This window comes from Paramisgurnus dabryanus, chromosome 6, assembly GCF_030506205.2.
Source record: "Paramisgurnus dabryanus chromosome 6, PD_genome_1.1, whole genome shotgun sequence".
In the NCBI taxonomy this organism is placed as follows: domain Eukaryota; kingdom Metazoa; phylum Chordata; class Actinopteri; order Cypriniformes; family Cobitidae; genus Paramisgurnus; species Paramisgurnus dabryanus.
The window spans coordinates 5,959,288-5,972,606 of NC_133342.1; the positions used below are offsets into that span (position 1 = coordinate 5,959,288).

Genomic DNA, 13,319 nt, shown 5'->3' on the forward strand with positions numbered 1-13,319 from the left:
GCCCCAACGACAACGACAGTGTCACCAACCACCACCACAGTTGCCCTAACGACCGTGTCACCCACGACCACAACAGTTGCCCCTACGATAACGACAGTGTCACCAACCATCACCACAGCTGCCCCAACAACAAAGTCAACCACAGCAGCCCCAACGACAATGACAGTGTTACCCACAACCACCACAGTTGCCCCAACGACCCTGTCACCCACAACCACAACATTTGCCACTACGACAACGACAGTGTCACCCACGACCACAATAGTTGCCCCTACGACAACGACAGTGTCACCAACCAGCACCACAGCTGCCCCAACGACACCGACAGTGTCACCCACCACCACCACAGTTGCCCAAACGACAACGACACTGTCACCAACAACCACCACAGTTGCCCCAACAACAACGACAGTGTCACCCACCACCACAACAGCTGCCCCAACGACAGTGTCACCCACCACCACAACAGCTGCCCCAACGACAGTGTCACCAACCACCACAACAGTTGCCCCTACGACAGTGTCACAAACCACCACCACAGCTTCCCCAACAACAAAGTCAACCACAGCAGCCCCAACAACAACAGTGTCACCCACAACCACCACTGTTGCCACAACGACAGATTCAACCACCACCACCACAACAACTGCACTTACGACAACGACAGGGTCACCCACAACCACCACAGTTGCCCCAAAAACAACGACAGTGTCACCAACCACCACCACGGTTACCCCAACGACCGTGTCACCCACGACCACAACAGTTGCCCATACGACAATGACAGTGTCACCCACGACCACAACAGTTGCCCCTACGACAACGACAGTGTCACCAACCACCACCACAGCTGCCCCAACGACCGTGTCACCCACGACGACAACAGTTGCCCCTACGACAACGACAGTGTCACCGACAACCACCACTGTTGCCACAACGACAACAACAGTGTCACCAACGACCACCACAGTTGCCCCAACGACCGTGTCACCCACGACCACAACAGTTGCCCCTACGACAACGACAGTGTCACCCACAACCACAACAGCTGCCCCAACAATAAAGTCAACCACATCAGCCCCAACGACAATGACAGTGTCACCCACCACCACCACAGTTGCCCCAACAACCACCACCACAACGACAGTGCCACCAACCACCACAACAGTTGCTCCAACGACAGTGACACCAACCATCACCACAGCTGCCACAACAACAACGACAGTGTCACCAACGACCACCACAGCTGCCCCAAAAACAACGACAATGTCACCAACCACCACCACAGCTGCCCCAACAATAACTACAGTGTCACCAAGCACCACCACAGTTGCCCCAACGACAGTGTCACCCACAACCACCACAGTTGCCACAACAACAAAGTCAACCACAGCAGCCCCAACGACAGTGTCACCGACAACCACCACTGTTGCCACAACGACAACAACAGTGTCAACAACGACCACCACAGTTGCCCCAACGACCGTGTCACCCACGACCACAACAGTTTCCCCTACGACAACGACAGTGTCACCCATGACCACAACAGTTGCCCCTACGACAACGACAGTGTCACCCACAACCACAACAGCTGCCCCAACAATAAAGTCAACCACATCAAGCCCAACGACAATGACAGTGTCACCCACCACCACCACAGTTGCCCCAACGACAGTGTCACCAACCACAACCACAGGTGCCCCAACGACAGTGTCACCAACCACCGCCACACCAGTCACAACGACAGTGTCACCCACCACCACAACGACAGTGCCACCCACCACCACAACGACAGTGCCACCCACCACCACAACGACAGTGCCACCAACCACCACAACAGTTGCTCCAACGACAGTGACACCAACCACCACCACAGCTGCCACAACAACAACGACAGTGTCACCAACGACCACCACAGCTGCCCCAAAAACAACGACAATGTCACCAACCACCACCACAGCTGCCCCAACAATAACTACAGTGTCACCAAGCACCACCACAGTTGCCCCAACGACAACGACAGTGTCACCCACAACCACCACAGTTGCCACAACAACAAAGTCAACCACAGCAGCCCCAACGACAGTATCACCGACAACCACCACTGTTGCCACAACGACAACAACAGTGTCACCAACGACCACCACAGTTGCCCCAACGACCGTGTCACCCACGACCACAACAGTTGCCCCTACGACAACGACAGTGTCACCCATGACCACAACAGTTGCCCCTACGACAACGACAGTGTCACCCACAACCACAACAGCTGCCCCAACAATAAAGTCAACCACATCAAGCCCAACGACAATGACAGTGTCACCCACCACCACGACAGTTGCCCCAACAACAGTGTCACCAACCACAACCACAGATGCCCCAACGACAGTGTCACCAACCGCCACCACAGCAGTCACAACGACAGTGTCACCCACCACCACAACGACAGTGCCACCCACCACCACAACGACAGTGCCACCAACCACCACAACAGTTGCTCCAACGACAGTGACACCAACCACCACCACAGCTGCCACAACAACAACGACAGTGTCATCAACGACCACCACAGCTGCCCCAATAATAACAACAATGTCACCAACCACCACCACAGCTGCCCCAACAACAACTACAGTGTCACCAAGCACCACCACAGTTGCCCCAACGACAACGACAGTGTCACCCACCACCACCACAGTTACCCCAACGACAACGACAATGTCACCAACCACCACCACAGCTGCCCCAACAACAACGACAGTGTCACCAAGCACCACCACAGTAACCCCAACGACAACAACAGTGTCACCAACAACCACAACAGATGCCCCAACGACAGTGTCACCAACCACCACCACAGCTGCCCCAACAACAGAGTCAACCACAGCAGCCCCAACGACAACGACAGTGTCACCCACAACCACCACAGTTGCCACAACAACAAAGTCAACCACAGAAGCCCCAACGACAGTGTCACCGACAACCACCACTGTTGCCACAATGACAACAACAGTGTCACCAACGACCACCACAGTTGCCCCAACAACCGTGTCACCCACGACCACAACAATTGCCCCTACGACAACGACAGTGTCACCCATGACCACAACAGTTGCCCCTACGACAACGACAGTGTCACCCACAACCACAACAGCTGCCCCAACAATAAAGTCAACCACATCAAGCCCAACGACAATGACAGTGTCACCCACCACCACCACAGTTGCCCCAACGACAGTGTCACCAACCACAACCACAGCTGCCCCAACGACAGTGTCACCAACCACCACCACATCAGTCACAACGACAGTGTCACCCACCACTACAACGACAGTGCCACCCACCACCACAACGACAGTGCCACCAACCACCACAACAGTTGCTCCAACGACAGTGACACCAACCACCACCACAGCTGCCACAACAACAACGACAGTGTCACCAACGACCACCACAGCTGCCCCAAAAACAACGACAATGTCACCAACCACCACCACAGCTGCCCCAACAATAACTACAGTGTCACCAAGCACCACCACAGTTGCCCCAACGACAGTGTCACCCACAACCACCACAGTTGCCACAACAACAAAGTCAACCACAGCAGCCCCAACGACAGTGTCACCGACAACCACCACTGTTGCCACAACGACAACAACAGTGTCACCAACGACCACCACAGTTGCCCCAACGACCGTGTCACCCACGACCACAACAGTTGCCCCAACAATAAAGTCAACCACATCAAGCCCAATGACAATGACAGTGTCACCCACCACCACCACAGTTGCCCCAACGACAGTGTCACCAACCACAACCACAGCTGCCGCAACGACAGTGTCACCAACCGCCACCACAGCAGTCACAACGACAGTGTCACCCACCACCACAACGACAGTGCCACCCACCACCACAACGACAGTGCCACCAACCACCACAACGACAGTGCCAAAAACCACCACAACGACAGTGCCACCAACCACCACAACAGTTGCTCCAACGACAGTGACACCAACCACCACCACAGCTGCCACAACAACAACGACAGTGTCACCAACGACCACCACAGCTGCCCCAAAAACAACGACAATGTCACCAACCACCACCACAGCAGCCCCAACGACAACGACAGTGTCACCCACAACCACCACAGTTGCCACAACAACAAAGTCAACCACAGCAGCCCCAACGACAGTGTCACCGACAACCACCACTGTTGCCACAACGACAATAACAGTGTCACCAACGACCACCACAGTTGCCCCAATGACCGTGTCAACCCCGACCACAACAGTTGCCCCTACGACAACGACAGTGTCACCCATGACCACAACAGTTGCCCCTACGACAACGACAGTGTCACCCACAACCACAACAGCTGCCCCAACAATAAAGTCAACCACATCAAGCCCAACGACAATGACAGTGTCACCCACCACCAAGAAAGTTGCCCCAACGACAGTGTCACCAACCACAACCACAGCTGCCCAAACTACAGTGTCACCAACCACCACCACACCAGTCACAACGACAGTGTCACCCACCACCACAACGACAGTGCCACCCACCACCACAACGACAGTGCCACCAACCACCACAACAGTTGCTCCAACGACAGTGACACCAACCACCACCACAGCTGCCACAACAACAACGACAATGTCACCAACCACCACCACAGCTGCCCCAACAATAACTACAGTGTCACCAAGCACCACCACAGTTGCCTCAACGACAACGACAGTGTCACCCACAACCACCACAGTTGCCACAACAACAAAGTCAACCACAGCAGCCCCAACGACAGTGTCACCGACAACCACCACTGTTGCCACAACGACAACAACAGTGTCACCAACGACCACCACAGTTGCCCCAACGACCGTGTCACCCACGACCACAACAGTTGCCCCTACGACAATGACAGTGTCACCCATGACCACAACAGTTGCCCCTACGACAACGACAGTGTCACCCACAACCACAACAGCTGCCCCAACAATAAAGTCAACCACATCAAGCCCAACGACAATGACAGTGTCACCCACCACCACCACAGTTGCCCCAACGACAGTGTCACCAACCACAACCACAGCTGCCCCAACGCCAGTGTCACCAACCGCCACCACAGCAGTCACAACGACAGTGTCACCCACCACCACAACGACAGTGCCACCCACCACCACAACGACAGTGCCACCAACCACCACAACAGTTGCTCCAACGACACTGTCACCAACCACCACCACAGCTGCCACAACAACAACGACAGTGTCATCAACGACCACCACAGCTGCCCCAACAACAACTACAGTGTCACCAAGCAACACCACAGTTGCCACAACGACAGTGTCACCCACCACCACCACAGTTACCCCAACGACAACGACAATGTCACCAACCTCCACCACAGCTGCCCCAACAACAACGACAGTGTCACCAAGCACCACCACAGTTGCCCCAACGACAACAACAGTGTCACCAACCACCACCACAGCTGCCCCAACAACAGAGTCAACCACAGCAGCCCCAACGACAGTGTCACCCACAACCACCACAGTTGCCACAACAACAAAGTCAACCACAGCAGCCCCAACGACAGTGTCACCGACAACCACCACTGTTGCCACAACGACAACAACAGTGTCACCAACGACCACCACAGTTGCCCCAACGACCGTGTCACCCACGACCACAACAGTTGCCCCTACGACAATGACAGTGTCACCCATGACCACAACAGTTGCCCCTACGACAACGACAGTGTCACCCACAACCACAACAGCTGCCCCAACAATAAAGTCAACCACATCAAGCCCAACGACAATGACAGTGTCACCCACCACCAACACAGTTGCACCAACGACAGTGTCACCAACCACAACCACAGCAGTCACAACGACAGTGTCACCCACCACCACAACGACAGTGCCACCCACCACCACAACGACAGTGCCACCAACCACCACAACAGTTGCTCCAACGACAGTGCCACCAACCACCACCACAGCTGCCACAACAACAACGACAGTGTCATCAACGACCACCACAGCTGCCCCAAAAACAACGACAATGTCACCAACCACCACCACAGCTGCCCCAACAACAACTACAGTGTCACCAAGCAACACCACGGTTGCCCCAACGACAACGACAGTGTCACCCACCACCACCACAGTTACCCCAACGACAACGACAATGTCACCAACCTCCACCACAGCTGCCCCAACAACAACGACAGTGTCACCAAGCACCACCACAGTTGCCCCAATGACAACAACAGTGTCACCAACAACCACAACAGTTGCCCCAACGACCGTGTCACCCACGACCACAACAGTTGCCCCTACGACAACGACAGTGTCACCCATGACCACAACAGTTGCCCCTACGACAACGACAGTGTCACCCACAACCACAACAGCTGCCCCAACAATAAAGTCAACCACATCAAGCCCAACGACAATGACAGTGTCACCCACCACCACTACAGTTGCCCCAACGACAGTGTCACCAAGCACAACCACAGCTGCCCCAACGACAGTGTCACCAACCACCACCACACCAGTCACAACGACAGTGTCACCCACCACCACAACGACAGTGCCACCCACCACCACAACGACAGTGCCACCAACCACCACAACAGTTGCTCCAACGACAGTGACACCAACCACCACCACAGCTGCCACAACAACAACGACAGTGTCACCAACGACCACCACAGCTGCCCCAAAAACAACGACAATGTCACCAACCACCACCACAGCTGCCCCAACAATAACTACAGTGTCACCAAGCACCACCACAGTTGCCCCAACGACAACGACAGTGTCACCCACAACCACCACAGTTGCCACAACAACAAAGTCAACCACAGCAGCCCCAACGACAGTGTCACCGACAACCACCACTGTTGCCACAACGACAACAACAGTGTCACCAACGACCACCACAGTTGCCCCAACGACCATGTCACCCACGACCACAACAGTTGCCCCTACGACAACGACAGTGTCACCCATGACCACAACAGTTGCCCCTACGACAAAGACAGTGTCACCCACAACCACAACAGCTGCCCCAACAATAAAGTCAACCACATCAAGCCCAACGACAATGACAGTGTCACCCACCACCACCACAGTTGCCCCAATGACAGTGTCACCAACCACAACCACAGCTGCCTCAACGACAGTGTCACCAACCGCCACCACAGCAGTCACAACGACAGTGTCACCCACCACCACAACGACAGTGCCACCCACCACCACAACGACAGTGCCACCAACCACCACAACGACAGTGCCACCAACCACCACAACGACAGTGCCACCAACCACCACAACAGTTGCTCCAACGACAATGACACCAACCACCACCACAGCTGCCACAACAACAACGACAGTGTCATCAACGACCACCACAGCTGCCCCAAAAACAAAGACAATGTCACCAACCACCACCAAAGCTGCCCCAACAACAACTACAGTGTCACCAAGCACCAACACAGTTGCCCCAACGACAACGACAGTGTCACCCACCACCACCACAGTTACCCCAACGAAAACGACAATGTCACCAACCACCACCACAGCTGCCCCAAAAACAACGACAGTGTCACCAAGCACCACCACAGTTGCCCCAACGACAACAACAGTGTCACCAACAACCACAACAGATGCCCCAACGACAAAGACAGTGTCACCCACCACCACCACAGCTGCCCCAACAACAGAGTCAACCACAGCAGCCCCAACGACAACGACAGTGTCACCCACAACCACCACAGTTGCCACAACAACAAAATCAACAACAGCAGCCCCAACGACAGTGTCACCGACAACCACCACTGTTGCCACAACGACAACAACAGTGTCACCAACGACCACCACAGTTGCCCCAACAACTGTGTCACCCACGACCACAACAGTTGCCCCTACGACAACGACAGTGTCACCCATGACCACAACAGTTGCCCCTACGACAACGACAGTGTCACCCACAACCACAACAGCTGCCCCAACAATAAAGTCCACCACATCAAGCCCAACGACAATGACAGTGTCACCCACCACCACCACAGTTGCCCCAACGACATTGTCACAAACCACAACCACAGCTGCCCCAACGACAGTGTCACCAACCGCCACCACAGCAGTCACAACGACAGTGTCACCCACCACCACAACGATAGTGCCACCCACCCCCACAACGACAGTGCCACCCACCACCACAACGACAGTGCCACCAACCACCACAACAGTTGCTCCAACGACAGTGTCACCAACGACAACCACAGCTGCCCCAAAAACAACGACAATGTCACCAACCACCACCACAGCTGACCCAACAACAACTACAGTGTCACCAAGCACCACCACAGTTGCCCCAACGACAACGACAGTGTCACCCACCACCACCACAGTTACCACAACGACAATGTCACCAACGACAGTGTCACCAACCGCCACCACAGCAGTCACAACGACAGTGTCACCCACCACCACAACGATAGTGCCACCCACCACCACAACGACAGTGCCACCCACCACCACAACGACAGTGCCACCAACCACCACAACAGTTGCTCCAACGACAGTGACACCAACCACCACCACAGCTGCCACAACAACAACGACAGTGTCACCAACGACAACCACAGCTGCCCCAAAAACAACGACAATGTCACCAACCACCACCACAGCTGACCCAACAACAACTACAGTGTCACCAAGCACCACCACAGTTGCCCCAACGACAGTGTCACCCACCACCACCACAGTTACCACAACGACAATGTCACCAACCACCACCACAGCTGCCCCAACAACAACGACAGTGTCACCAAGCACCACCACAGTTGCCCCAACGACAGTGTCACCAACCACAACCACAGCTGCCCCAACGACAGTGTCACCAACCGCCACCACAGCAGTCACATTGACAGTGTCACCCACCACCACAACGACAGTGCCACCCACCACCACAACGACAGTGCCACCAACCACCACAACAGTTGCTCCAACGACAGTGACACCAACCACTACCACAGCTGCCACAACAACAACAACAGTGTCATCAACGACCACCACAGCTGCCCCAAAAACAACGACAATGTCACCAACCACCACCACAGCTGCCCCAACAACAACTACAGTGTCACCAAGCAACACCACAGTTGCCCCAACAACAATGACAGTGTCACCCACCACCACCACAGTTACCCCAACGACAACGACAATGTCACAAACCTCCACCACAGCTGCCCCAACAACAACGACAGTATCACCAAGCACCACCACAGTTGCCCCAACGACAACAACAGTGTCACCAACAACCACAACAGATGCCCCAACGACAACGACAGTGTCACCAACCACCACCACAGCTGCCCCAACAACAGAGTCAACCACAGCAGCCCCAACGACAACGACAGTGTCACCCACAACCACCACTGTTGCCACAACGACAGCAACAGTGTCACCAACGACCATCACAGTTGCCCCAACGACCGTGTCACCCACGACCACAACAGTTGCCCCTACGACAACGACAGTGTCACCCATGACCACAACAGTTGCCCCTACGACAACGACAGTGTCACCCACAACCACAACAGCTGCCCCAACAATAAAGTCAACCACATCAAGCCCAAAGACAATGACAGTGTCACCCACCACCACCACAGTTGCCCCAACGACAGTGTCACCAACCACAACCACAGCTGCCCCAACGACAGTGTCACCAACCGCCACCACACCAGTCACAACGACAGTGTCACCCACCACCACAATGACAGTGCCACCCACCACCACAACGACAGTGCCACCAACCACCACAACAGTTGCTCCAACGACAGTGACACCAACCACCACCACAGCTGCCACAACAACAACGACAGTGTCACCAACGACCACCACAGCTGCCCCAAAAACAACGACAATGTCACCCACAACCACCACAGTTGCCACAACAACAAAGTCAACCACAGCAGCCCCAACGACAGTGTCACCGACAACCACCACTGTTGCCACAACGACAACAACAGTGTCACCAACGACCACCACAGTTGCCCCAACGACCATGTCACCCACGACCACAACAGTTGCCCCTACGACAACGACAGTGTCACCCATGACCACAACAGTTGCCCCTACGACAAAGACAGTGTCACCCACAACCACAACAGCTGCCCCAACAATAAAGTCAACCACATCAAGCCCAACGACAATGACAGTGTCACCCACCACCACCACAGTTGCCCCAATGACAGTGTCACCAACCACAACCACAGCTGCCTCAACGACAGTGTCACCAACCGCCACCACAGCAGTCACAACGACAGTGTCACCCACCACCACAACGACAGTGCCACCCACCACCACAACGACAGTGCCACCAACCACCACAACGACAGTGCCACCAACCACCACAACGACAGTGCCACCAACCACCACAACAGTTGCTCCAACGACAGTGACACCAACCACCACCACAGCTGCCACAACAACAACGACAGTGTCACCAACGACCACCACAGATGCCCCAAAAACAACGACAATGTCACCAACCACCACCACAGCTGCCCCAACAACAACTACACTGTCACCAAGCACCAACACAGTTGCCCCAACGACAACGACAGTGTCACCCACCACCACCACAGTTACCCCAACGACAATGTCACCAACCACCACCACAGCTGCCCCAACAACAACGACAGTGTCACCAACAACCACAACAGATGCCCCAACGACAACGACAGTGTCACCCACCACCACCACAGCTGCCCCAACAACAGAGTCAACCACAGCAGCCCCAACGACAACGACAGTGTCACCCACAACCACCACAGTTGCCACAACAACAAAATCAACAACAGCAGCCCCAACGACAGTGTCACCGACAACCACCACTGTTGCCACAACGACAACAACAGTGTCACCAACGACCACCACAGTTGCCCCAACAACTGTGTCACCCACGACCACAACAGTTGCCCCTACGACAACGACAGTGTCACCCACAACCACAACAGCTGCCCCAACAATAAAGTCCACCACATCAAGCCCAACGACAATGACAGTGTCACCCACCACCACCACAGTTGCCCCAACGACAGTGTCACCAACCACAACCACAGCTGCCCCAACGACAGTGTCACCAACCGCCACCACAGCAGTCACAACGACAGTGTCACCCACCACCACAACGATAGTGCCACCCACCACCACAACGACAGTGCCACCCACCACCACAACGACAGTGCCACCAACCACCACAACAGTTGCTCCAACGACAGTGGCACCAACCACCACCACAGCTGCCACAACAACAACGACAGTGTCACCAACGACAACCACAGCTGCCCCAAAAACAACGACAATGTCACCAACCACCACCACAGCTGACCCAACAACAACTACAGTGTCACCAAGCACCACCACAGTTGCCCCAACGACAACGACAGTGTCACCCACCACCACCACAGTTACCACAACGACAATGTCACCAACCACCACCACAGCTGCCCCAACAACAACGACAGTGTCACCAAGCACCACCACAGTTGCCCCAACGACAGTGTCACCAACCACAACCACAGCTGCCCCAACGACAGTGTCACCAACCGCCACCACAGCAGTCACATTGACAGTGTCACCCACCACCACAACGACAGTGCCACCCACCACCACAACGACAGTGCCACCAACCACCACAACAGTTGCTCCAACGACAGTGACACCAACCACTACCACAGCTGCCACAACAACAACAACAGTGTCATCAACGACCACCACAGCTGCCCCAGAAACAACGACAATGTCACCAACCACCACCACAGCTGCCCCAACATCAACTACAGTGTCACCAAGCAACACCACAGTTGCCCCAACGACAATGACAGTGTCACCCACCACCACCACAGTTACCCCAACGACAATGTCACCAACCTCCACCACAGCTGCCCCAACAACAACGACAGCATCACCAAGCACCACCACAGTTGCCCCAACGACAACAACAGTGTCACCAACAACCACAACAGATGCCCCAACGACAGTGTCACCAACCACCACCACAGCTGCCCCAACAACAGAGTCAACCACAGCAGCCCCAACGACAACGACAGTGTCACCCACAACCACCACTGTTGCCACAACGACAACAACAGTGTCACCAACGACCATCACAGTTGCCCCAACGACCGTGTCACCCACGACCACAACAGTTGCCCCTACGACAACGACAGTGTCACCCATGACCACAACAGTTGCCCCTACGACAACGACAGTGTCACCCACAACCACAACAGCTGCCCCAACAATAAAGTCAACCACATCAAGCCCAACAACAACTACAGTGTCACCAAGCAACACCACAGTTGCCCCAACGACAATGACAGTGTCACCCACCACCACCACAGTTACCCCAACGACAATGTCACCAACCTTCACCACAGCTGCCCCAACAACAACGACAGTATCACCAAGCACCACCACAGTTGCCCCAACGACAACAACAGTGTCACCAACAACCACAACAGATGCCCCAACGACAACGACAGTGTCACCAACCACCACCACAGCTGCCCCAACAACAGAGTCAACCACAGCAGCCCCAACGACAACGACAGTGTCACCCACAACCACCACTGTTGCCACAACGACAACAACAGTGTCACAAACGACCATCACAGTTGCCCCAACGACCGTGTCACCCACGACCACAACAGTTGCCCCTACGACAACGACAGTGTCACCCATGACCACAACAGTTGCCCCTACGACAACGACAGTGTCACCCACAACCACAACAGCTGCCCCAACAATAAAGTCAACCACATCAAGCCCAAAGACAATGACAGTGTCACCCACCACCACCACAGTTGCCCCAACGACAGTGTCACCAACCACAACCACAGCTGCCCCAACGACAGTGTCACCAACCGCCACCACACCAGTCACAACGACAGTGTCACCCACCACCACAATGACAGTGCCACCCACCACCACAACGACAGTGCCACCAACCACCACAACAGTTGCTCCAACGACAGTGACACCAACCACCACCACAGCTGCCACAACAACAACGACAGTGTCACCAACGACCACCACAGCTGCCCCAAAAACAACGACAATGTCACCCACAACCACCACAGTTGCCACAACAACAAAGTCAACCACAGCAGCCCCAACGACAGTGTCACCGACAACCACCACTGTTGCCACAACGACAACAACAGTGTCACCAACGACCACCACAGTTGCCCCAACGACCATGTCACCCACGACCACAACAGTTGCCCCTAC

At 55.1% G+C, this 13,319-nt stretch overlaps 4 protein-coding genes across 4 annotated transcripts; all 4 read left to right on the forward strand.

Moving 5' to 3' along the window:
• The first annotated feature begins 159 nt into the window (after positions 1 to 159).
• LOC141282320 (uncharacterized) lies at positions 160 to 3,169 on the forward strand. Its single transcript, XM_073815059.1, has 4 exons — positions 160 to 687; positions 1,066 to 1,588; positions 1,718 to 3,111; positions 3,155 to 3,169. Exons 1-4 carry the CDS (start codon positions 160 to 162, stop codon positions 3,167 to 3,169), a joined length of 2,460 nt encoding a protein of 819 aa, XP_073671160.1.
• A 26-nt stretch (positions 3,170 to 3,195) lies between these two features.
• Positions 3,196 to 5,005, forward strand: LOC141282321 (uncharacterized). Its single transcript, XM_073815060.1, has 2 exons — positions 3,196 to 4,947; positions 4,991 to 5,005. The coding sequence occupies exons 1-2, from the start codon at positions 3,196 to 3,198 to the stop codon at positions 5,003 to 5,005; spliced, it is 1,767 nt and encodes a 588-aa protein (XP_073671161.1).
• A 26-nt stretch (positions 5,006 to 5,031) lies between these two features.
• LOC141282322 (uncharacterized) lies at positions 5,032 to 5,800 on the forward strand. Its single transcript, XM_073815061.1, has 2 exons — positions 5,032 to 5,742; positions 5,786 to 5,800. The coding sequence occupies exons 1-2, from the start codon at positions 5,032 to 5,034 to the stop codon at positions 5,798 to 5,800; spliced, it is 726 nt and encodes a 241-aa protein (XP_073671162.1).
• Positions 5,801 to 5,826: 26 nt separating this feature from the next.
• Positions 5,827 to 13,000, forward strand: LOC141282323 (uncharacterized). The gene is made up of 6 exons (XM_073815062.1): positions 5,827 to 9,537; positions 9,640 to 10,128; positions 10,168 to 10,998; positions 11,059 to 12,215; positions 12,320 to 12,719; positions 12,893 to 13,000. The coding sequence occupies exons 1-6, from the start codon at positions 5,827 to 5,829 to the stop codon at positions 12,998 to 13,000; spliced, it is 6,696 nt and encodes a 2,231-aa protein (XP_073671163.1).
• Positions 13,001 to 13,319: the final 319 nt, after the last annotated feature.

Excerpts from the sequence above, each read along its gene's own strand:
- LOC141282320 (XM_073815059.1), top strand. The coding sequence starts at position 160 with ATGACAGTGTTACCCACAACCACCACAGTTGCCCCAACGACCCTGTCA. Across the intron at positions 688-1,065 it reads GGTCACCCACAACCACCACA|TCAACCACATCAGCCCCAAC; the intron begins GTTGCCCCAAAA and ends CCAACAATAAAG. Across the intron at positions 1,589-1,717 it reads AGTGTCACCCACAACCACAA|CAACCACCGCCACACCAGTC; the intron begins CAGCTGCCCCAA and ends CGACAGTGTCAC.
- LOC141282321 (XM_073815060.1), top strand. The coding sequence starts at position 3,196 with ATGACAGTGTCACCCACCACCACCACAGTTGCCCCAACGACAGTGTCA.
- LOC141282322 (XM_073815061.1), top strand. The coding sequence starts at position 5,032 with ATGACAGTGTCACCCACCACCACCACAGTTGCCCCAACGACAGTGTCA.
- LOC141282323 (XM_073815062.1), top strand. The coding sequence starts at position 5,827 with ATGACAGTGTCACCCACCACCAACACAGTTGCACCAACGACAGTGTCA. Across the intron at positions 12,216-12,319 it reads ACAGTTGCCCCAACGACCGT|CTGCCCCAACAATAAAGTCA; the intron begins GTCACCCACGAC and ends CAACCACAACAG. Across the intron at positions 12,720-12,892 it reads ACAGTTGCCCCAACGACCGT|TTGCCCCAACGACAGTGTCA; the intron begins GTCACCCACGAC and ends CCACCACCACAG.